The sequence below is a fragment of the Hemicordylus capensis genome, chromosome 6 (assembly GCF_027244095.1).
Source record: "Hemicordylus capensis ecotype Gifberg chromosome 6, rHemCap1.1.pri, whole genome shotgun sequence".
NCBI lineage: Eukaryota > Metazoa > Chordata > Lepidosauria > Squamata > Cordylidae > Hemicordylus > Hemicordylus capensis.
In genome coordinates, this window is record NC_069662.1 from 107,398,308 (window position 1) to 107,423,243 (window position 24,936).

A 24,936-nucleotide genomic window follows, 5' to 3' on the forward strand; every position below is an offset into this window, starting at 1 on the left:
CACAGTGGTGTCTACGGCAAGTCAGACACATACCCTGTCTGCACAGCCAGAGGGGCCAATGAGGCCCAAGAAAGTGACAAAGAAAAAGACACTCCCTGACTTACCTTCAGGCTTACCTTTAGAAGATGACGATGAAGGTGACGCTGATCAGTACATCACGGATTCATCTGAAACGGACTATGACGGCACTAATGAGCCTGATCCACCAGCAGAAGTACCAACAAAGACTTCCTTATCTCCCTCAGAAGAGCTAAAGGCCTATCACACACAAATAAGAAAAATGACTGAGGCCTTGGAATTGGAAATGAAACAACCCAGATTGGATCTTAAAGGTCCAGTTTATAATATGATGGCTAAAGCAAATGAGATGCACCCAGTAGTGCTTCCCATGCTACCTGCAATTACAAAGGCAGCCCAGTCGGCATGGGAGATACTGCAAACATCTATGCCAACACAGAGAAAATTAGAAGGGTTGTACAGAGGAGAGGGAGGAGAGCTGGTCTTGTGGTAGCAAGCATGACTTGTCCCCATAGCTAAGCAGGGTCTGCCCTGGTTGCATATGAATGGGAGACTTGATGTGTGAGCACTGCAAGATATTCCCCTCAGGGGATGAAGCTGCTCTGGGAAGAGCAGAAGGTTTCAAGTTCCCTCCCTGGCTTCTCCAAGATAGGGCTGTGAGAGATTCCTGCCTGCAACCTTGGAGAAGCCGCTGCCAATCTGTGAAGACAATACTGAGCTAGATAGACCAATGGTCTGACTCAGTATATGGCAGTTTCCTATGTTCCTATGTTCCTAGAGTACAAGAAGGGGACAACACTTACTTGATGCGGCATCTGGTGCCGAACTCTTTAGTTGTTGAATGCACGGCTTCATCTAAGGGTGGACTGCGTCACACTACTCCTTCTGAAAAGGAAGGATGGGAAATAGATGATTTAGGTCGAAAAATATATGCCACTTCCAGTTTGGCTATAAAGATTGTGAACTATTCCACATGTTTGGCTAGATACGGGCATTATCTATGGGATGTGCTTTTCCAAGACCCAACAACACTGACACCGGAAGAGTTCCAGGATAAATTTGCACAAACATATGAAAAGACAACTGCTGTGACTAGACAGCTACTCATTACTTTTAAACATTTGGCAGAGACGGATACAAGGGCAATAACGACAGCGGTAACCCTGTGTCGCCATGCTTGGTTGCGGTCTACAAACTTGCAACAAGAAATGTGGGATAGAGTAGAACATTTGCCTTATGATGGAAAAGGACTCTTTGCTGAAGCCATGGATACAACAATGGAAACATGGAAGAAGTCTAAATATACTGCGAAGATGTTTATGGCTTCAATGAGTACTACAAGGTCATCACCCCGTAATCGCTCTTTCAGTAGACAACAGCATCGAGGCACATGCAGACAGCAAGATAGGAGAGATTTCAGAAAGCAATACAGACTTTCCCAACAAAATAAATCTTTTGGACAGTGACAAAAGGGGCAAGGCTCTAAACAGAATGGGGAGCAGAACAAGCAGACTTTTTGATGGCCAGATCCATCCACTGCAGGAACAACTAGTAACATAAGCATCATCACCCAAGGCACCCGACATCTGCCTTGTGATTGTCAGCAGATCCATCAAGCTGGCAAGTCCTGCGCAAGCATGGCACAATATAACATCAGACCAGTGGGTTCTAAAGATTATAAGGTCTATGCAATAGAGTTCAAAGCTTTGCCTCCATTTCAGGGAGTGAAGTTTATGAAACCAACCCCAATGCTTTTGGAGGAAACACAGGAGTTACTAGGAAAAAAGTGAATTGTGCCAGTGCAGTGGATGGAGAGGATGTCCAGGTTTTACTCCCAGTATTTCCAAATCCTCAAGAAGGATGGGAGGATAAAGGCTATAATAAACCCGAGGGAACTCAATTGGTTTGTAGAGACTCACAAATTCAGGATGATCACCTTCCAAGGAATTCTACATCTTCTAGCCAAGGAAGAGTGGGCAGCTATGCTGGACTTGAAAAATGCGTATTTCCATGTGGGAATACACGAAGCACATTGCAAGTATCTAAGATTTACAGTAGGCAATACAGCATACCAATATACGGTTTTGCCATTCAACTTGTCAGCAGCACCACGAGTGTTCACAAAGGTCATGGCAGTTGTGGTGACATACTTAAGAACAGAAGGAGTTGTGATTTCCCTCTTTTTGGATGACTGGCTCATGGTCAGCAACGACAAAGAAGGGTTACTTTCACAAATCCAGTTTGTACTATGTCTCTTAGAAGATTTGGGCATCAAGGTGAACTGGAAGAAGTCAAACTTAATGCCACAGAGATGAATAAGCTACATAGGGGCAGAGCTGGATATGCAAGTGAAGAGAGCTTACTTGCCACAGGACAGGTATCAGCAAATCAAGGACCTAATACACCAGATCACCATGATGCCTCGGCAACCTGCAGAGGTAATTCAGAGACATGATAGCCTCCTGAAGTTCCACGGTATGTAACACGCGCCTGCGGATGAGAACGTTGCAGATGTGGTATCTGCGGAACTTCCGTCCCAACCAGGACAGTCAACAAAAAAATGCCCACTCTGCCACAAGAAGTACTAGAGGCACTGAAGTGGTGGACAGTGAGTACACATTTACAGTCTGCGATGCCATTCGAACCCCAGTTCCCCACATGCTGGGTGACAACGGATGCCTCTTTATGGGGATGGGGTGAGCATTGCAGGTTCCATCAGGTACAGGGCCAATGGTCAAGGCAACAGAGGAAGAAACATATAAATTACCTCAAACTGCTAGCAGTGTTCATGGCATTAAAGGCCTTCAGACCACTCTTGCAAGGAAGTGTGGTACAGGTTCACCTGGACAATACAACAGCAATTGCTTATCTAAACAAGCAGGGAGGAATGGTATAAGGCTCCCTCTGCGTTCTGAGCCAGCAGTTGTGGAATTGGTGTGTGAATCTGAACATATACCCTACTGTGATACACATAAAGGCAGAAGACAATGTGCAGGCCGATGAACTCAGTCGAATGCTTCTGAAGAACTAACACCACGAATGGGAACTAAACAAGGTCTATCTGAAAGAGGTATTTGACAAGTGTGGATGACCAACAATAGACATGTTTGCAACTGCTGCAAACAGAAAATGTTGGAGATACTGCTCACATGCAGGGCACGGCAAGGACTCGTTGGGCAATGCGTTCCAATATGTTTGGATCAAGGGCTTGTTCTGTCTATTCCTGCCGCAACTGCTCATAACCCGAGTCTTATCTCAAATGCTGAGGGATGCCACAAGTGGAATACTAGTGACAACTTGGTGGCCCAGGCAGCCGTGGTTTGCTTCTTTGCTAAGGTTCTCATGCAGAGTGCATCACAAAATTCCGGACCATCTGGATTTGCTAAGTCAGAACGACGGGATGATCCAACACCCGCATGTAGAAACATTAAAGCTGACAGCGTAGAGAATCGGCAGTTAGATAAATTTTTGCTAAACAATAGGAGGCGCTCAATGAGGCGCAACTATAGTAGCAAGTGGAAAAGATTCAAGCTATACACCAAGAAGCAGGGTTTCTTCCCAAGGAAAGCGACAGTTAGGCAAATCCTCCTCTACATGACAACGCTTAAGATGAAGGGATTGGCAAACACGTCCCTCAGAGTCCACTTAGCAGCTATATCGTCTGAACACAAAGGATGGGATGGCACTACAGTTTTTCCCCACTGGGACTGTAAAAAATTCCTAAAAGGCGTAAACAATTTGTATCCACCTATAAGGAAACCTATGCCGCAATGGAATTTATCTTTGGTGCTGAAGACCCTAACGGAACATCCGTTTGAACCATTGGGTGAGGCCACATTGTGCATGAAGATTTTGAAAGCAGTGTTCTTAGCAGCAGTTACTACGGCTCGGCGAGTGAGTGAACTGGCAGCTCTGCAGGCAGATCACCCTTATACTCAATTTTATCTGCATAAGGTACTAATGCGGTTGGATCCTCACTTCAGACCAAAGATATTAACAAAATTCCACATAAATGAGGATATATTTCTACTAATGTTTTTCCAAAATCCAGAGACAGCTCTGGAAAGAGCCATGCACTCCTTGGATGTGTGACGCACACTGCTGTATTACCTAGATGCAACAAAAGACATACATAGAACAAATAAATTATTTGTGATACACAAGGGGAGGTCCAAGGGACAGCCAGTGTCAAGGCAAAGGCTATCCCAGTGGATTGTCTAGCTGATTAAGCTAGCTTACAAAACTCACGGAAAGGAACCGCCTAAGGTCATTAAGGTGCACTCCACGAGGGCTTATGCATCATCGTCGTCCAATCTAGCAGGAATATACATGGCGGAAATCTGTAAGGCAGCTACATGGTCTTCGCACCAGCCATTCATAAAACATTATGCCATTGATTTGTGACTGAGGAGAGAGGCCAATTTTGGAAGGAATGTTTTGAAGCAGATTCTGCTTTCATGACATGTTACCTGGGCCCACCACTGGTTCCAGAGCTGGCTAATCACCCATTAATTATTAATGCAACAGATCACAATCCAGATAAACATGTTGCTCACCTGTAACGTATGATCTGGAGGTGATCCGTTGTATTCATAAATCCCACCCCGACCTCCCCGCAAAATTGTTAAAAAAGAACAAAGGAATGAAAAGAGTACACAGATAGTCAACATCTGGCAGTCTGCAGATGAATAAGGCACGCCCCAACTGCTGAAAATAATGGAAGCATGTGCAGGGCAGTTGGAGGTGTTGCAAAGAGCTAGCCAATCTATCTGCGAGGTCCCTGCACAGGTGCAGAACCCATTCATTATGAATACAATGGATCACCTCCAGATCATATGTTACAGGTGAGCAACCTGTTTATAATCAGTTACTGGTAAGCAATATGGTTTTCTTTCCTAGCTAGAACAATCAGTGCAGAAATTATTGTTGTGTGGAATGTGGTTGTACTGCTGGTCACGGGCACCTTTTGGATGACAGACGGCACAAGAGACCCCAGCCCCTGCAATAGCTGCTTGGGCCATGTTATTACTCTTTCTTTTAATTTTATGTGATGATCTTAAGGGTTTTTATTCCCCCAAACATGCCATGTTGGCATAGGGAGTTTCTGCACATGTCCATCATAGTCAGTGATTTCTGAGAAGCATTCCAGACCCATGGTAGTACCCATCAGATTTCATTAAGTCCATGTTCCAGTCTCTTTTGGCTCAGATCCACCACCAAATTCCATCTTTATTTAAATTCAGCAGTGTCCTTACACTCATCCCCTCATTGAGTCTGACCAAGTTTCAAGGCAGAATCTAAAGATGCTGCTTAGTTGGACTTGCTCCCAACTTTATGGCAAACTGGATAGTAGTTATTTAGTTTTTACCATGATAGTGTTGTGGGGCTCTCTGTGGAGGACAAAGGTTTGTGAATTTCAATGCATGCTTTAGCAGAAATGGAAATCACAAATGTTCTTGCAAAGTAGTACTCCCCCTTTTCAATACAGGAGTATGCATCCAAACCTCCCTAGTTAGATTTGTTCACAACAACAGGGTGATTTACCAGATATGTGCACAGCACGGTGGTCCACCAGAAGGAAGGCTATTCATCTCTGCAACAAAGCATATAGGCCCACATCCCAGATATAGAGCTATGAAGGCCTTGTGGAAGGACTGCAGTCAAACAAATAATGTAATTGGGACACTTTGGAGGATTTTGCTGATGAGCCTTATGAGGAACACACACAAAAGTCATGTTTTGTCTAGCTCAAGCCTTGAGCTATTTTTTAAATGACTTCTGACACAAGTTTTTTGTGCTTTGAAATCTCTTTGCAATCCAGCCATAAGACACCTCTTCATCATATACCAGGTTCCAAGCTCCCGTTTCATAATTGCTGATATACATGGCTTTGCATTGTATTAATACTTTTTATTGTTCTAAAGCTGTGTTTAGCCCTTCGATATTTGCACAAAGAGAAGAGAATTGTACATAGAGACCTCACTCCAAACAATATCATGCTGGGAGATAAGGATCAAGTTACCATCAGTAAGTTATAATTTTTAATATTGGTAAAGCTCAGCAGAAACTGATTTTGTTTTGAAGTGAAGTCTTGCACATTCAGATTCATTTAAAACACTGATCCATTTCTAATGCCTATTCACAAATGAAACCTTTTATTTTCAGTCTGTTCTGTTTGTGTGCTTATTCAGTGTATAGGAGAACTACTAAAAAATTTGAGTTATAAATGTGGTATGTAAACAGTTCTGTTGTTCAAATTTTTTAGGATTTGCTCTTGGTTTATTTGTTGCAGGCTTGGAGTGCAATTAATATGTGGGTGTTTTCCCATTCTTTCCTATGAAGAGAAACACTCCTCCCATGTCCAGGGATCTGCCATACTACATTTTTATTTGTTCCTCTCCAGACCTCCTTTATTGTGTAAAATAAGATTAAAACATAAGAAAAACTTAAAACAAACATTTCGACGTAAACACGTCAACCTTAGTGTTCGATATTCCACTGTTTAAACCACATTCTTATATTTGAAAATCTCTTCAATCAAATCAAGAGACTGATAACACACAGCAATGCCTGCTTATCACTAACAAGACCACAGTTTGTCTAAATATAACGCTTTTCTAATCTTTCTTTTGAGCATGCAATGTTCTGACTCGGGAATACACACTTTAAGGGGCATTGTTATTCCAGCATATTTATTTTTCATATGTGTTGACCATGGTCTTTCCCTATTCATGTATTTCAAGGTGACTAAATATCTTCCAGTTTCTTCTATATTCCTCACATTTCCCCACTTTCCACACAAGTGATTTTGTAAATGACTCCTTTCTGTTTACAACTCCCTTCCCTATTTTCACAAACTGGATAGGCTTTGGTTTCACACATTTTGTCCCTCGCTGGAGGGAGAGAAAGGGAAATAAAGGCTGCCAGGCAGCAAATGCTGCCTGAAAAGGACGGGGGAGAGCATACTCGGGGCTTTCTGGAGCCTGGGCATGGGTGGGGGGAGTTCACTCGAGGCTCTTCTGGAGCCCGAGCCATGCCCCCCCCCGGGCCATGCCCGCCCGCCCCCCCGGGCCGGCAATGAAAAGGGCTGCTGCAACCCATTGCAGCAGCCCTTTTCATTGCCGGCCCGGGCTCTTTGAACCCATTTGTACAATGGTGGCCCCGCGCCTGCCAAGGTCATTTTCTGGATCAGTTAGGGCAATGCAATTTGCAGACTTCACTGATGTATCACTGCTCTCCAAGTCCTTTAAAGGCTCAGGACCACAAGGACAAGCCCCACTCTCCACTCACTTGCAGCTCAGACCTGGGAGAAGAGGCTGGTGTTTGTCCCCACCCAAGCATGTGGGCCTCAGAGGTCCTTGGAGCTGTTCTGAAGCACAGCATGGTGTCACAAGTAAAACTCATCCCATTCTTGAAAGAGGAGCACGGTTCATGATGACTACAAATTTGGGGTGATTACAAGATCAGTTACATTTGTAGACCCCTGTTCAGTGTACTTTGATATCCTTTTGATATGTCTGTCAGAAACACATGGGGCACAAAACTGAGCCCATACTCACTCAGTCTTGAGCAAATACTCATCAAGTGAAAGTATTGTTTAGAGTACTTACTGCATTTTTATTACGCAGAAAGACGAATGGGGTTCAGTACTACTGCTAGACATGGAACTTAATAATTTTTCATTTAATTAATTTGTATTTGTCCATCCATGTATCTTTGAAAGATGGTAGTGTGATTCAATTTCGTGGTGCTGTAATAATGATGTTGTAGATAAAGACCAAATAAGCGCAATGAGGGGGAAAGCATTATCTGTTTCCTTTGGGGCAAAAGAGTTTTCTTAATGTTCCCATTTCTCATTTAGGTTTCATTCATAATTAAAGAGTGTGATTATGAGCTTTTGAGCATGTGTTTAAGTAACTGTGCACTTAAAACAAAATACTTTGAAAGGCAGTCTTAAGGCTTTATCACATTAATAGCTAAATACCATAAACTGGAATCAAATTGTTTGGGGAATGGTTTGCCTTGCCTTGCACATCTTCTGAAGATATAAAGGGACATAAAGCCCCTTAGACTGGATTAGTCATAATTAGATGTGTGTTAATGATGGTGACCTATGTAAGTGCCATAATTACTACTTTTGAGATCACAAGGAACATTCAGCCCTCACCCATTCACTTCCACGAATGGAAGTTCCATTTGTGCAAAGGGGAGGGGATATTTCTGCTGATCCTCATTCCTCTGCAGTCTTTGTGCTCCCTGAAAATACATCCCTGACAGATGGGAGAACCTCAGGACCACATTGTTGTGGAATACAGGGGCTAGCAGGGGAAGGAGGGTGATCAGCAAAAATTGCCCCCTGTTCTTGCACAATGGACATTTCTTAAGTTTTCAAAAATGTACGTATGTTTGTTTGTTTAATGTATTTATACACCTCCCTATATAAAATCTCAGGGCAGTTTACAATTTAAACATACAGCAACTAAAACCTAAAATTATATAAAACAGCTTAAAATTACCATAAATAAAACTTTAAAACATCATAAACTTAAAGCTTGTGTTTTCAAAAGTTTTTTTTTAAACAGCCAGAGATGGGGAGATTCTGATTTCATTTCACCCAATTGGAGAAATTGTCTCCTTCAGTTGTCACCTTCTCCTAGAGACAGGCCTATAATTGCCTAGCTCTGAAGGGTCCAGTGCAGGTTTCTCCAAAAGTGGTCTCACAATTGCCTCCTTAATACAAGGAGGCATCCTGCTCCAGAGGGCATTGATGATACTAACAACAACAACACCCTCTCCAATAATTTCCCAGCTGGATTTTATGAGCCATGTAGGGCAAGGGTCAATAGAACAGGTGGTAAGGCGAACTTCTCCAAGCAGCTTGCCCACTTCCTTGGAAGTCACAAACTGAAACTGATCCATCCTAACCATACAAGAAAAGTTACTGGACACCTGGGTAATAGATTCTGCAATAAGCATGGAATCTAGCTCAGCTCAAATCTAAGAGATTTTATCCGCAGAAGTCTGAGTTGCCAACAGATCTTACAGTCTTACAATCTTGATGTTCTGGCAGGCGAGAAAACAGACAATCAGAAAGCAAAAACAAAGTTCTGCCAGCTCTTCATCTAGTTTTTTCCTCCTCCCCTCTCCTAAATAGTATTAGGATCCCAAATACTAATCAGGATTCAACCCACTGTACTCCTTCAGTTTCCTACACACATCCAATACCTGGCTGGTTTGGGCCAGATTATTTTATTGAACATCATGTATTTTACATGTATTCCTTGTTACTTTAAAATCAGTTTAAAGAGACCGTGGGTGCCTTGACTGGCATCCTAACTAACACTATCAGCATCCCTCCAGCTGTAGGCTTTTCCACTACCACAGCATGGGCATGCGGGGGAAGGAATTTTTGCTCATCTTCCCTGCCTCCACAAATGCTCTGTGCTTTCTGATAATGTCCCTGAGGGTTGCATGACTCTGACCAGTTGGTTCAACAGAACTAATTTGAAACATTTTTTTAGTTTTTCAGCCATAGGGAACAATGGGGAAATTTGAAACACCCCATTGTTCCCCATGGGTAGCTCCTAGGGGACACCAAAGTGGGTTGGGTGGTAAGACATGATGGGTGCTACCCACCACCTGACCCACAAAAGAAATGGGGAAACAGGCAATTTTAAACATATTTTAACCTTTCCCCAGTGCGCCCCCCCCCAATAGGATTCAGCTGCAGTGGATCCTGCCAGCTGCATGCCTTGGCTTTGCACAAGTTGCTCTCTCACAATTAGGACTCCTTATTTCCTAGGACTGCAACAGCTGCCCCAGCAGCAAGCATAGCCATAAGCTCATCTATAGCAACTTCAGCAACATTTTGATTGAGTACACTTTGCAATGCAGATTGCAGAGCAGTGAGTGAAGCACAAGTTAGTCTCAAGGCCAGACATGGAGCTCACCATAGCAATTATGCACAGAAAGCTGCCACTGTCCATTTCTCACCATGACACTATCTCATAAACAAAACAAATCACAGCTCAAGGAAGGAAGGCATCCAAGTACTGCCTTTGTCAATCTGAGATCCAGCAAAACCAGATTTTTTTAAAAAATTGTCTTTATTAAAACAAATTTACAATGCTAAACAATATTGATCCAAACACAAACAGCAAAGCAAAAGACAACAAACCACAATTCATCAATACATCTACACTCTAATATTGTCTGTGGTAGGAAAACAACCATGATCTTCCAATTGGTGTAAAGAATAAAATCGGACCAAATTATATAAAAAGAATTATTTGTAGTCTCGTTTTCACGGGACCAAATAATATGGGTTAGATTTTCTGAGATTGCAATATGCCATAAGTTCTTATATCAGATATCCATCGACCAGGTTTGATTTTTCCAATCTTTGACTATAGCTAACCTGGCAGCTGTTACCATAAACACATTTTTTTTAATGTCACATCTTTATTGACCCCAGAAAATACATTTATGAATGCTGGGGGCATAATTCTATTTTTTGGTTTGTAATCCTACACATCTCCGTGAATACCTCTGTCCAAAAGGATGAGACCCTAGGGCAGGTCCACCAGAGATGAAAATAGGTTCCATTCATCCCGCAACCACTCCAGCAAAGCAGAAAGCAGTCTTTTTGGATGTATGCTATTTTTACTGGGGTCAGGTACCAGTTATGGAAAACTTTGAGAAAGTTCTCTTTAATTTGGGCAAAAGAGGAAGTGACTGGTTTCCATTTCCATATGTCCATCTGCTCCTGATCTTTGATTTCCTGATGGAAGACATTTTCCCAAGACATCTTAAGGCTAGGCAGTGGGTTAAATGTGTGGTTTATAATCAAACCATCATATAATTTTGAAACCACACCTTTGGGGGTGTCCGGGGCTGCCAAAACCAGTACTTCAAATTTTGTTAGTTGTCTTGTAGCTTGTTCTGGGGTGGATATAAAGGATCTGCACTGTAAAAGATGTATCCATATACAGTGCAAAGGACCCAAAATTTTCCCTCATAGCCTCTAAGTCAATAGGATTTCCCCCCTGGTAAAGTTACTTAATCTGGAAGCTTCCAGATCAGCAGCTTCCATCAGTCGAAGATATGTAAACAATCCATCAAATTTAAGGTGGCAAAAAATTGGAATGAGAGGGGAATATAGGGGCACTAAACTGCCATTTTGCCCAACTCTTGAAAGTGGCACTTAGGAAAGGATCACCAATCCTTTCTGGTATTAGAGACAAGCTTTTAATTCTATAAGAATATTGATCAAAAGCTTCCAAATTAACCCAAGATTTAATTTCAACATTGGTCATATCCATAAGATGTTTCGGAGGTGAAAAGCCTCAAAATAGGCAAGTAGGTGTGGAATTCCTATTCCACCATTAGCTGTTTTTGAGTAAAGAAAACTAAGTCTTGGATTTTTGTTAGCATGGATAAAAGAGCTAAAAATTCTTTGCCATCTCTGCAAGGTTTTTAGCAGATATAATCAGATCTTCACTGGTAAGAACTGAAACAAAAATAATAATTTGGGTAGTAGATACATTTTAAGTGTTGTTACTTGCCCCAGCCAGGAGAGGTTAATCCCTTTCTACTTCTGAAACTTACTTTTGATAGATTTCAATACTGAAGTGATATTCAAATGTATAAGATTTGTAAGATTCTTGGAAAAGTGCACTCCCAGGTATTTAATTTTTTCAAAGACTTTGATAATACCCACAGATCTAATTAGGCTCTTTTGAGACTTGGTGTTGATCACAGTACACAAGATTTCTGATTTGGTAAGATTTATTTTTAATCCTGCTACTTTTTCAAACAATTGGCCTGTAAGGACTCTGATAATATTAAGATGATATCGTCTGCATATAAACCGATCTTATGTTCGATACTATTAATAGTCGCTCCTTTAATCTGCTGGTTACCTAGGAAGTCAAGAGCTAATGGCTCTATGGCGAGTACAAATAGCAAAGGAGAAAGAGGACATCCTTGTTTTGTGCCTCTTTTGCTAGTGAATATTTCAGAATCCAAGGAATTTATTCAAACAGTGGCAAAAGATTCACTATATAGTTGTCTGATGATATTAGTGAAACCTGTTCCCATTTTAAGATGATCTGTTAACTTAATCAAATAAGTCAAATGCTTGAACATGTCTAAGGATGGCCAAGGGAATATTATTCCTTTTTATTATTCCTTTTATATATATTCCTTTAATATATACAGTTCAGTATACGACGAATTGGATCTGCAATCTGCCTTCCTGTTATAAAACCTGACTGGTCTGGATTTATATACTGGACTATAAATTTCTTTAATCTTTTGGCTAAGTAGGATATAAAGATCTTGAGATCTTGATTGAGCAAGGCAATAGGTCTAGAGGATTCCACTAGCTCCTTATCTTTATTAGATTTTGGAAGCACAATAATCCTAGAGTATCGCCATGACTTGGGACTCACTTGACCTCCTAGGATGGAATTAAATAAGGCTACAAGTCTAGGTATCAGTATGTCGCCAAATTTTTTTATAGGCCAGGGCTGTAAGACCATCTGGGCCTGGAGATTTATGGCTCTTCAGTGATTTAATAACTTCTAAGAGCTCTTCATTTGTGCATGGCTCATTTAGACTGTGCCTATGATGGTTCTGCAGCGAGTGGATAGATACTGCTTAAATAAATTTGTCAATTTCATTACCGTCTGATTGATCTGAGGTATAAAAATTTGAATAAAAATTAGCAAAGAACTTGCATATTTCTGGGGCATTACTTAATTTTCTACTATTAGCCTCTTTGATTTGCTGGATTGAGTTATGTTACCTTAAAAAAAAATCTATTTGCCCACAGTTTAGAACCTTTGTTCCCATGGTCATAGAATCTTTGGTTAGTGTAAGTCATGGCGGTAGCTATCTTTTGAAATTCAAAAGTCTCCAGTTCCTTTCACTTTTGTAATAATTTTTTATATATTTTACTGGAGCCAGTATCTTTGTGCTTTACTTCCAAGTCTTTGATTTGTGTTAATGGCTCCTTAGTAGCTTAAGTATTGTTCCTTTTCATTAAAATGGACTCATTAATACATTCTCCCCTCAGGAATGCTTTCATAGCATCCCAGTTAATTGTTTTGGGAGTGTCCAGGCATTATTATCATTGCAGTATGGCATTATTAGATCCCATTACAATATCGGGTTTATCCAGAATTACAAGGCTTAACCACCAAATTGGAGAGAATTTTTGAGCCTACATGAGCTTGAAAGATGCAGATACTGGGGCATGATGTGATCATGATCCAATATCAACAGAGATTATTGAAAATTTTGCTATATCAGTAATTAAGATATAATCAATTCTTGTATACATTCTAAATCTAGGGGGAAAGTATGTGAAATTCCTGGCTGAGGGGTTAACCTCCCTCCAGACACCTACAAATGAAAATTTATTAAACAGCTTTCCCAAAGAGTTTACTTGCCCCCCACTACCCCGCATATGAACTGGAGACTATACTCTCATCCCGTCTGCAGTCAACAATCTGATTCAAGTCTCCACCCACAATGATGTAGCCTTCACAGAAATTCATTAATTTAGAGAATGTATTTTGAAGAAAGTTGAGTTGCTTTTGGTTTGGGATGTAAATTGATGCAACAGTACACTGTATCATTACATCTGCCCTTAAGAAAAATGAATTGCCCCTTTGGATCTTTCTTAATTTTAACATGTTGTAACTTGAAAGAGCTTGCTAATATGATGGCTATTCCCCTGGCTCTAGATGTACCAATAGAAACAAATTTTTGCCGCATTAAAATGTGGCTAAAAGTGTCTTTCTTGTAGTTTCCCCATCCGTCTCCTGCAGCACAGTGATTGTTGAATTTTCTTTAAGGATTGCATTTAATACTCTTTCTTTTAATTGGTTCACCCATACCCCTAACATTAAAGGTGATGGCTCTGAACCTGGCCTCCTTTTGAGATGTGAGTCAATTCTGGCAGTCAATGTCGCCCAGCGCTTTGGTACTTTCCTACTGGGCCTCTTCTTTTATGGACAGATCGAGATCTGATTTAGAATTAGACAAAGTTGTTGTTCTTGTGGAGGATAAGCCTGCATCCACCTCGGAAGAAGTAAATAAATTAGTTGGTATAATTAAACTCACAGTTGGTTTTGAAGATGAATTCATATTCTGAGCCTGGCCTGTTGTTAACTCTGGTGAATGGTGCAACTCCATAGAAGTGTCTTCTGCCTCAATACTGTTAGTGGCTAGTATTTTCAGGAGGTCACCCCAGAAGGTTCCACTGAATGCAACATGTCAAAATCCATTAAATATTTATTAGAGTCAATTTTATTAAGCTGCCTTGTATCTGTCAGGTCTTTATCAAGGGTGGACCTTCTGTCTTCAGCTGTAATGTGTAAAAAATCTGTTTGGTTGCCTATCTTGTCTCTATTTTCCCTGTTCTTTAAATACCTTCTTTGACAACGTCTCTTTCTCAGGAAGGAGATTATTGAGCTGTTCAGCCATTTCATAAATATTTGCCAAAATGTATTTGAGATTATTTAAACCTGAAGAAATTTTCTCTTGCTCCTTCTGCAGAGTAGTCTTGAGAAGGTTAACAGGACTTTGTTTGGGAGGCTCATTGTTGACTTGTAGTTTTGTGGCTTGTTTTTTTAAAAGGTTCAAACAGAGCTGAAGATTCTGGAACCCTTCCAGTAGGCATCTGTAGCTCAAGGTCATTCCACCCAGGAACTGCACTACTTCTTCCAATTAGTCTTTGGCAGACCTTCACTTCTTTATAAACAGCAATTGGTGATATTTTATATGACAGAAAAAGAAATCATTTCATTTTCAATAAAATAAAATTGAAGGGATCAGAGCTTGGTCAAAAGTTAATAGAAGACACATTCCCAGAAATGTATTTGCGAGTCTTCCAAATTCAACAGGTCTAAATATGACTGTTCCCATCTTAAAATCTGGCCCAGTGAATGTAGAATCGCCTTCCTTGAACACTACCATTCCCTGTTCAACTCTGAGAAAGCAATTTGCAATGATATGCGATTTCTCTGTAGAAATCGCTTTGCCAGTGCTCCATTCTCTTCAGCTCTAGAAGGCATTAACTCCTGTGTTCTCGGGGCTGCTGGCTCTGTTCCAATGGGCTCTACTGTTGGTTTTCCCAGTTCTGCAACTTTGACATTGTTTTCACTTTTAGCCAAAGGAGCCACCATGTTTCTGTATAAATGCATCAGACATGATCTTAATGAGGTCCAGTTTATTAGAAATTTTAGATAATTGTTAGATAATTGACAGAATGTTTTTTCTCATGAGAAAGGTGTATTGGGCTAAATGATCTGTATAGGAGCTATGTTGAGGCTTCTGAGTTTTGTCTTCTAACAGATTAATTAAGTCCTCTGTCTGAAAAACCTTGATGATAGAGTCCAGATCTCCATTGCTCTGTGTCTTCCCAACCTCATTAATTAACTGATTCACCAGGATATGATCTTCCTGTTCTAACACCTCATAGCTGTTGGGAGAGGCATGAGTAGCCAAATCACTCACCATCTCTTTTAAAAGTAAGAGAAGTTGATTGTCTGATGTTGAAAAGTTGTTGATCTGTTCCTGTTTTGCTGCTTTTGAGGGCTTTAATAAAGAGGAGCTTTTTGCAAAACGCCCCAGACAGCATAATTGGTCTATTAATGGTCGCAGGGTAGCCCAAGTGAATTCTTTTAAATACCTAGGAGTGGTATTTCACTCTTTAGACTCACATAGTCCTCACCTTAATTCTACTTTTATGATGGCTCAGCGTACTACTAATCTTATTACTTCTTTTTATTATTCGAGGGGAGCTTCTTTATCCCTGCAGCCGTTAAATTATTTGTCACCAAAGTCCATCCCCAATTGTTGTATGGTGCTCAGTTAGGACTGGCCAGAAATTTCCCATCTTTAGAAGCTCTGCAATCTAAATTTCTGAGATCTAACCTGTTACTGGAGAACTATCATCCTATTTTGGTTAAAAATTGTGTTTTCCTGTGTGGGTTTGGCCTCTCTTATAAAAATCGATTTGTACAGGTTTAAGTGGTCCACCCTGATCAGTGGCAAATTCATCATCATCATCATTCTTTATTGCGGTCATAGACCAATACTTAGTAAAACATACAATCAGTGGCAAATTAGCACATTATGGGTTCTCTACAGAGGAAATCCTTAAAATGGGTTATGACCGGGCCAGTAAGGAAATTAAGCAATGTATTATAGATATAGATCTCCAGGAGGAAGTTGCTCTTCTGCCTAAGAATGTTCATTTGGGGGAGCAAACATTTAGTTTTAACCCTGCAAGTTATCTGCGTCTTGTAAATTTAGACATGCTTTGACTTTAGCGTGATTGGATGTGCTTCCCTCCGCTGTTTTGGAGGGTAGATTTAAAGGCATTCCTTTTCCTGCCCGCCTATGTCCCTGCAGAACAGGCCAAGTGGAGATCAGCGCTCATTCTATTTTATATTGCGATTTTTATAGGGATGCCCATTTAGAATTAATCTCCCCTTTGTTGATTGATTTTATAGGGTATACCGATGATTTTTATTTGAAGTTTTTAGTCGCCAATCCTGATGAGAATTTTGTTAATAAAGTGGCCAGGTACTGTTATATAATTTATAAAATCTGATCAGGTTATTAAATGTTTGATCTTGATCTACTTGTATATATGTTCCTTGTTTTCATGTTTGTTTCTTTGTGTGTGTATGTGTGGTTTTTTTAACTCTGGTCTATGACCGTAATAAAGATTGGATTGGATAAAGAGGAGCTCGTCCTATTTCATTTCCCCCCATTGCATCCAGCAGCTCTCTCAGATAATGCTCGTCTCTAAGCATCTTAAAAGCCCAGGCTTCTTCTGAGCAACTCCCGATAAAAAATATAGGGGTGTGTGGGTGTGTGTGTGTGTAGAGATATAACAACAAAAACAATTAAAAAATCAATTCCTGTGGACCAGATTAGAACAAACTAAACAAACTAATTAAGAGAGATCCAAGCTGAGCAGCTAATCTGTTGCCATATTTTATTTAAAAAAGAGAACTTTTTCCATCTTAAAAACAAAGTAAACCGTTGGGTTGGTGTGGACTCCTGGTGACCACAGAGCCCTGTGCTTGTCTTTGGTAGAATACAGGAGGGGTTTACCATTGCCATCTTGCCTTTCAGCATCTTTCTATATCGCTGCTGCCCGATATAGGTGTTTCCTCTAGTCTGGGAAACATACCAGCAGGGATTTAAACTGGCAACCTCTGGCTTGCTAGTCAAGTCATTTCCCCTCTGTGCCATTAGGTGGCTACTAAAAAATAAAAACAACAACCCAGAGAGTTATAGCAGTAATAGCACAGCATATTGTAATCACTAGTGTGGAGGAAAAAACACCACACACACTCTCCCTGATTCCTTCCTCCTCTCCTGATGTATCCTCTTCAACAGACTATAAGGGCTTCCTCCGCCTCCCAGTCCCTTAGAATCCATTTTGAAATTCCCTCCAAATGAGTTTCCCTTCTCTTCTTCCTCCCCCCAGCCAATGGAGACACAATTGCCCATCACAACACTTGATTTGTATGATAACAAGTCAGCCAAGAAGCAAGGAGATCGGTAGTCATTTCCAGCAAACCAATCAGTAAAGAAAAAAAACAGACAGTCAAAATGGCACTCGGAACATCGAAACATTTCGATCGAAATCTGAGCTCAAAATGGGCCCTTTATTTAAAGGGTGTCCTGTTTCAAGCTCAAAATGACCCATTTCGAGTTGCAACATTTTGCCATCGGAACGTTCTACACATCCCTAACTGGCAGAAATATTTTCAGACTCTTAAAAAGAGAGAGATGAGCACTGTTCATATGTAGATCTGATCTCGAGTATGTATAGTATTCCAAAAAAGTGTTAAAATTTAATATGGTGTGTTTGTATGTTTGGTTGGTTGCCATACATGTATGTATATGTGTTTCTTTCTTGTCTTTTGATTCAGAAGGATCCTCAAAGTGGATCCTTTTAATGTAATACTGCTGCTTTTGTCCCCTCTAACACATTGCTTTACTCTGGGGTAACATATCTTCTTCCAAACACTGTTCTCATTAGGTTGTTGTGACTGTTTCCATCAGCTTCCCCACTGTCTCATTCCCCTCACTGCTGGCAACTGGGCAGTCCATTGTCTAGCTTTATGCTCCTTTCTCCCCCTGACACCTCCCATGGACTGCAGGTTTTCCTTCTATAAAAGTGCAGAGATGGAGAAGGCGGGCTGCATATATAGTTGATGTACTCTTGACAGATATGAGCATTCTAATGCTTATTTATGACTATACCAGTAAGTCATACCAAGTTGTGCAGGGATTTATTTACATGATGATATATTTCTGCATTAAAAAAATTAATGCACTCTACTATGTATTTCTAGAAAGAGAAGGTTTCTGGAAAAGTAGGTAAAATAGGATCCAGGCTGTACTATAACATATAACCACTGCATGGTGCTCTTGTATTGTACTTAATGCCTTCTCAACCTTTTTCAGTAGAGAATAGGAATAGCTTTGCAACATGCCCAAAATAGCACTTGAAAACCCTGAGCATGAAGTGAAATAAATGTTTAGACACTGGAGTTCTTCCCTCTTTGTGTACTTGGTATTGTGCCATTATTGAAAATCCTATTTAATCTATTGGATATATTGCAAGTGGACTTAATTTCTACATCTTTTTATTCTAAATACCACTGAAACCTGTCTAAATGGTATCTAGATGATAAAATAGTAGTGTGTGAGTGATAACTATATTTGGCAAGCATTTCCTGTAAATATACTCTAAGGCATGCCTGAGCAATGTATAGGTTTGATAATTTCTCAGCATAGGTAGTTCTACAGGCTTTCACCCTGCTGAAAATAAGAAACATGGATCAGGCATGTGGCTAGCACTGGGGAACAAACATCTTTGGGCTGCTGCCCCTCTCAGCACTTCCGGAGACTGCCAGAGGCTTCCCCTCCACTCCCCCGCCCCCCCCCCCCCCGCCCCTGGCCAAATCTCCAGGGATGGCCAGACACATATATCTTTCTGTCTTCGCCCTGCATCAAGCAGAGAAAGAAAGCACCCAAACAATACTTGAACAAAGTGCTGACTGTGAGTGACAGTGTATGATGCCATATGCGTGGTGCGTGACCACTGTCGGGAAGAGGGGCTGCATGGCCCCCTGGTGCTCCCAGCTGACACTTTCTTTAAGTGCTGGCTGGCTGCTTCTTTGTCTTGCTCCAGGCACCCAGACAGTGCTTGAACGAAGCTCCGACTGGGAATGGCGGAGGAGCAGTGCTACCCCTCTTCCTGACAGTGGCCACGCAGTCAGCCATTGGTGAGCACCCTATGCCCCTGACAAGGATGAATTTACACACACACAAACACACACACACACACACACACACACACACCCCTTATAGACAAAAGTGAGCAGCCAAACCCTGAAAAGCCTTTTAAAACTGCTGGTGTAACAGGTATCATCAAATCTATGTTGGCTTCAGATATTTCCACTATAAAAATTGTATCTTTATACCCACAATGCCAACCCTCAGAAGAAATCAGCAAGTGTGTTTCTGTGCTGCTTTTAGAGTTCTCAGCCTCTGAGTATAAAGACAGGTGTAGCTTCTTTATAATGGTTAAAGTGAGTTTTTCGCCCATATTGTCACAGCTAACCCTGCACCAGTGGTGGCTGCTGCCATCTGAGACTGGGGTTGGGTGGGTGCAAGGATGCTAGCTGCAAAAAACATGCAATGAATGTTACACCTGATTATGTTACACCCCATTATTTCCAATGTGCCTACTTACAGGTAACAGATGCAGAGTGATTTCAACCACTCAAATCTAGCAGCGGCCAGCACTCCTCCTGTACACACCTCAAAAATATGAAAACAGTCCATAGCTGGTAAAAGATAACTTACAGTGTCCAGCCAGCCAAAGGAGAAAAGAGGCAGCTGATCTGCTGGAAGGCGGGAAACTTCTTGCTTCCTCCTCCGGCTGCTGCAGCTTCCTTTCCCGCTCTCCTACTGGAGGGAATAGCCTGTTAATCAAGACTATTCCCTCACCTCATTGCTTTGGGCACCCACCCCTCCTTGGATTAGACTTAAAAGGGCAAAAGAGACAAGTGCACACATGTCTCTTTTGCCCTTTTATGTGTAATCTGAGGAGGCAGTGATGTAGGATGCCCAAAGCAGTGAGGTGAGGAAACAGTTAAGAACATAAGAAAAGCCTATTAGGTCAGGCCAAAGGCTCATCCAGTCTAGCATCTTGCCTCACAAAGTGGCTAAGCAGGTAGACCTGGGAAGCCCGCAAGCAGGGGAAAAGGGCAACTACCCACTGGTACTCAGGGGCATGCCACCTCTGAAGCAGTTACAGAAATTACCCAAAGGACTTGGGGGGAATACATGGGTAATGCCATGGGGTTTTTTTCAATAGGCTTCCCACCATACCTAACTTGTCTCGAACATGCAGAACTGTGTTTCTCCAGAACTCACACCAGGCCAGCGGAACATGTAGATATTTTAGGGCAGCAAAGGTTCATTCAAACCACTTCCACTACACAACATGTCATCCTGAACATGTGGCCTTTGTAGAGTTAGAATAGAATCCCAAGAGGTTTGTAGATGTGGCCTTTCTAGAGTTAGAATAGTATCCCAAGTGGTTATGCATGTACAGAGAATTTGAAAGAATGTAATTAGTGTTTCCAGGAGCGAAGATTCAAAGTCACAAATGGCCATAATGAGCTTTATGCCTTACCTCTTAATTTTAGTTTTTCTTTAGCTTCTTTGTGGTTCTGACAAAGTCCTCTGAACTTCTTGACCATTCTTTTGCTAAACAGACTTCTAACAAGAGCATAAAAATCAGAAAAACTTTAGTGAGGGAAAAAGGAGGAAAAAAGGAGGGAGAAGTGGTCGCAATAGGTTGCTTGCTTGCCCAATCCCATTCGCTATCGAGTCAAAGACCACATTTAAGTGATGTGTGGAATGCCGTGTAAAGTTGCCATCAACTCACCATCATGACTCCTGTCTGCTATGTCTTCGTGAGCAACATAATATGGCTTCATATAAAATATGTTGCTCATTTTCCAAGCAGACTATGAAAAACAGAGCGCTCTGCCTTCGGGCAGTGCTATATGATGAAGCTTTGCGGCCACCGACACCGAGGCCAAATTATCCTTCGATGTCGGGGTTACGCTCGAGCAAGGTGCCCTGCTTGAAACCAACATTGCATAGATCTGCTTCACTGCAGTCTAAAACCATGCCAGAGCAAGTAGAGCCTGTTTTCAGATGCCCAAAAGAGGTCTCGAAGTCCACCCACAGGCATAAGGAAAAGAAAATCAGACTCAAAGGAGGACGCTTCAGCACCTCCCTCAAAAAAGCACCGTGAAAAAACGGGAAAAGGTACCCCATCTCCAACTGTGGTACAGACTTATAGCCCGGTTGGGGAATCGGCTGAGCCTATGATGGCATCAACACCCGAAGGGGCATTTATGATGCCGAAGCCATTGATATCGAAACTATCAGCATCGAAGCCATCAATGCTGATGTCAGGTGAACCTAACACAACAACTTCGATGTCGACTTCGATATCTAATGCAGCATTGGACAATACTTTGGAATTGATGTCGAAGACAACCTTGAACATCATTTGGATACCGACAGCCTCAGTGTCAAGAAGACAATTACTGCTATCTCTAGCACAGACACCTGTGCAGTCTTCTTCTACCCCATTGCGAAACAGACTGAATAAGGGGCAGGAGATGGCTGACTTTGACAAGGATGAGGACTTTTCATTAAACCAAAATATTAAAGGATCAGGTGTATAACATGATGGCTGCAGCTAAGACATCACACCCTGTATCTTTACCGATGATCCCTGTGATCACCAAAGCAGCAAAATCAGCCTGAGAGGTACTCCTTACCTCCACACCGACATCAAAGTGACTGGAAAGTTTGTATTGCATTCAGGAGGAAGAAAATGCTTACCTGCTGCAACACCCAGTGCCAAATTCTATGGTGATTGACTGCGCATCATCATCCAAGGGGGGACGTTGCCATACAACACCGTCTGACAAGGAAGGGAGGAAATTAGATGTGTTAGGCAGGAAAATTTACACTACCTCTAGCTTGGTGATACGTATTGCAAATTATGTGGCCTGTATGGCTTGATACAATCATTTTCTGTGGGACACTCTTTTGCAGGATTCAACCTCATTGTCACCCAGGGAGTTTCAAGACAGGTTTGCAGAGCTCTATGAAAAAATGATGTCAGTCACTAGGCAACAACTTGGTGCTTTTAAACACCTTGCTGAGATGGAGTCCAGAGCCATGGTCACTGCAGTGACTATGTGTCACTATGCATGGCTCAGATCCACAGTGCTGCAACAAGATATGAAAGAGGGTGTTGAGAACTTAGCATTTGATGGTAAGGGCCTTTTCAATGAGAGCACAGATTCTACAATAGAGACCTTAAAAAATCAAAATATACAGCAAAGACATTCATGGCAACCACACCTGCAACAGCATCTGCCTCACGTAATTGTGGCTGTGGATGCCAAACACCATTCAAATATCAAGTCAGGAGAGACTATAGAAGACTGTACAAACCCTTTCAGAAAAACAAAGGATTTGCCCAGAGAAATAGAAATTGAAATGTCAGGACCAACGAGGACAATCCTAAGCAGACTCTTTGATTGCAACAACAGTCCACTGCATGTACGTCATCTGACAATTGCCAAAGCACCCAACATCTGCTTTGTAGTTGCCAACTATACCATCAAGTTGGCAAGCCATGCTCATGCATGGCACAACATAACATCAGATCAATGGGTACTCAGAATTATCGAGACTGGCTATGCAATAGAATTCAAAGCTTTGCCTCTGTTCTCGGGACTGAAGTACACCAAAGTAACCCCGGAACTACAAGAGTGCAAGTGCTCCTGGAGAAGCAAGCAGTCGTACCAGTGCAGTGGACAGAAAGATTGTCCAGGTTTCACTCCCGTTATTTCCAAATCCCAAAGAAGGATGGAGGATTCAGGGCAATCATGGATCTTCATGGCCTAAATTGTTTTGTGTTAGCTCGCAAGTTCGGGATGATGATGTTGCAGAGTATACTACCCTTCCTATATAAGGTGTAGTGGGCTGCAATGTTAGATCTGAAGGACGCCTACTTCCATGTAGGAATACAGGAAAACCACAGCAAATACCTCAGATTTACAGTGGGGAGTGCAGTATACCAATACGCTGTCTTGCCCTTTGGCCTGTCAACAGCCCCACGAGTTTTCACAAAGGTCATGGCTGTAGGGGTGGCTTGCGAACACAGGGGATAGTGGTCTATCCATATCTTAATGACTGGCTTCTAGTAAGTGACAGCAAAGAAGAGTTACGAATGCAAATCATCTCTATGTTACAATTGCTGCAGGATCTAGGGATCACTGTGAACTGGAAGAAATCACACCTAGATCTAGTGACGCCTTTGTTTCATTGGGCGGTCCTGGACATGGAGACAAAAAGTGCATACTTATGGTTTCAGCAGATCACACACCAGGTTCAACAGTTCAAACACAATCCTTTACAACTTGCAGAAAACATACAGCGGTTAATGGGCCTCATGGCATCTTGCAAAGCCACTGTACAGTATACACAGCTGCATATGAGACCGTTACAGAGCTGGTATCTGACAGTTTTTAGTCCAAATGTCGACAGCCAAAGGATGTTGCTAACAATTCCACAGACAATGCTGACCTCTCTGAATTGGTGGACACTAGAAAGGAATTTCTTACAGGGAGTACCGTTCGAACCAGCAACACCGACACAGTGAGTGACATCCAATGCCTCCTTGACAAATTGGAGAGCCCATTGTGGGGAGCATCAGATTCAAGAGCGATGAACCAAGCCTCAGGCCCAGCAGCTTATAAATTATTGCGAGTTGCTGGTGGTGTTTCTGGCTCTGAGGGCATTTGAGCCTATGCTCAGAAACACAGTAGCACAAGTACAAATGGACAATACGACAGCGATCACATACCTCAACAAACAAGGGGGCACAGTGTCCAATTCACTGTGCGCCCTAAGCATTCAGATATGGGACTGGTGCATAGCACGTGCAATATATCCAATGGCCATACACATAAGGGGTGTGGACAATGTATTAGCAGACAACCTCAGCCGGATGTATTATCAAGATCAACGCCTTGAGTGGGAAATCAAAGACACTTGTCTCCAAACAGTCTTCAACATGTGGGGGAATCCTACAGTGGATTTGTTTCTGACTGCTGCCAACAAAAAGTGTTGGAAATACTGCTCACGTGCAGGAATAGGAAACGAATCACTAGGCAATGCGTTCCAATACAGGTGGAACATGGGTCTCCTTTATCTATTCCCACCACAACCGATAATCGGGTTCTGGCTCAAATACTGAGGGACAATGTGACTTGTATACTGCTGATGCCATGGTGGCCGAGGCCACCATGGTTCACAACGCTACTCAAGTTGTTGAAAGGGATCTACCACTGGTTCCCACTTCTCCCGGACCTTCTAGTGCAAGAAGAGGGAAATGGCAAAGCAGGCAGGGTTTGGGAGAAGTGTATTAAAAAGGGTGTTGCCGTAAGCTTAGGGCCTACTGTGCCGCCACCACAGAGAAGCTGGCTAATCACATTTGTTATAAATGCAATGAATCATGATCCAGGTTGCTCTCCTGTAACTCTTTATCTGAAAGTGATCCGTTGTATTCATAAAACGCTCCCAGACCTTCCCCACTACAGTAGGAAAGAAAATGCAGAAACACCAATGAGGGATCATCTACAGAAAACTGAGGAAATGGCGCCCCTAACTGCCAATTTCAATGGAAGCACTTGCAGGGAAGAGTGGGCATCTTGAGGACCTAGCTAGTCTACCTGCGAGGTCCCTGCACAGGCGCAGAACCCATTTGTTATG

At 41.9% G+C, this 24,936-nt stretch overlaps 1 protein-coding gene across 1 annotated transcript in view; it reads left to right on the forward strand.

The window, feature by feature from the left end:
- Positions 1-24,936, forward strand: part of NEK10 (NIMA related kinase 10) — a 192,594-nt gene that overhangs the window by 80,271 nt on the left and 87,387 nt on the right. The window contains exon 22 of the mRNA XM_053263336.1: positions 5,943-6,045. Within this exon, the coding sequence (XP_053119311.1) occupies positions 5,943-6,045 (103 nt within the window). The remainder of the gene's footprint in view (positions 1-5,942; positions 6,046-24,936) is intronic.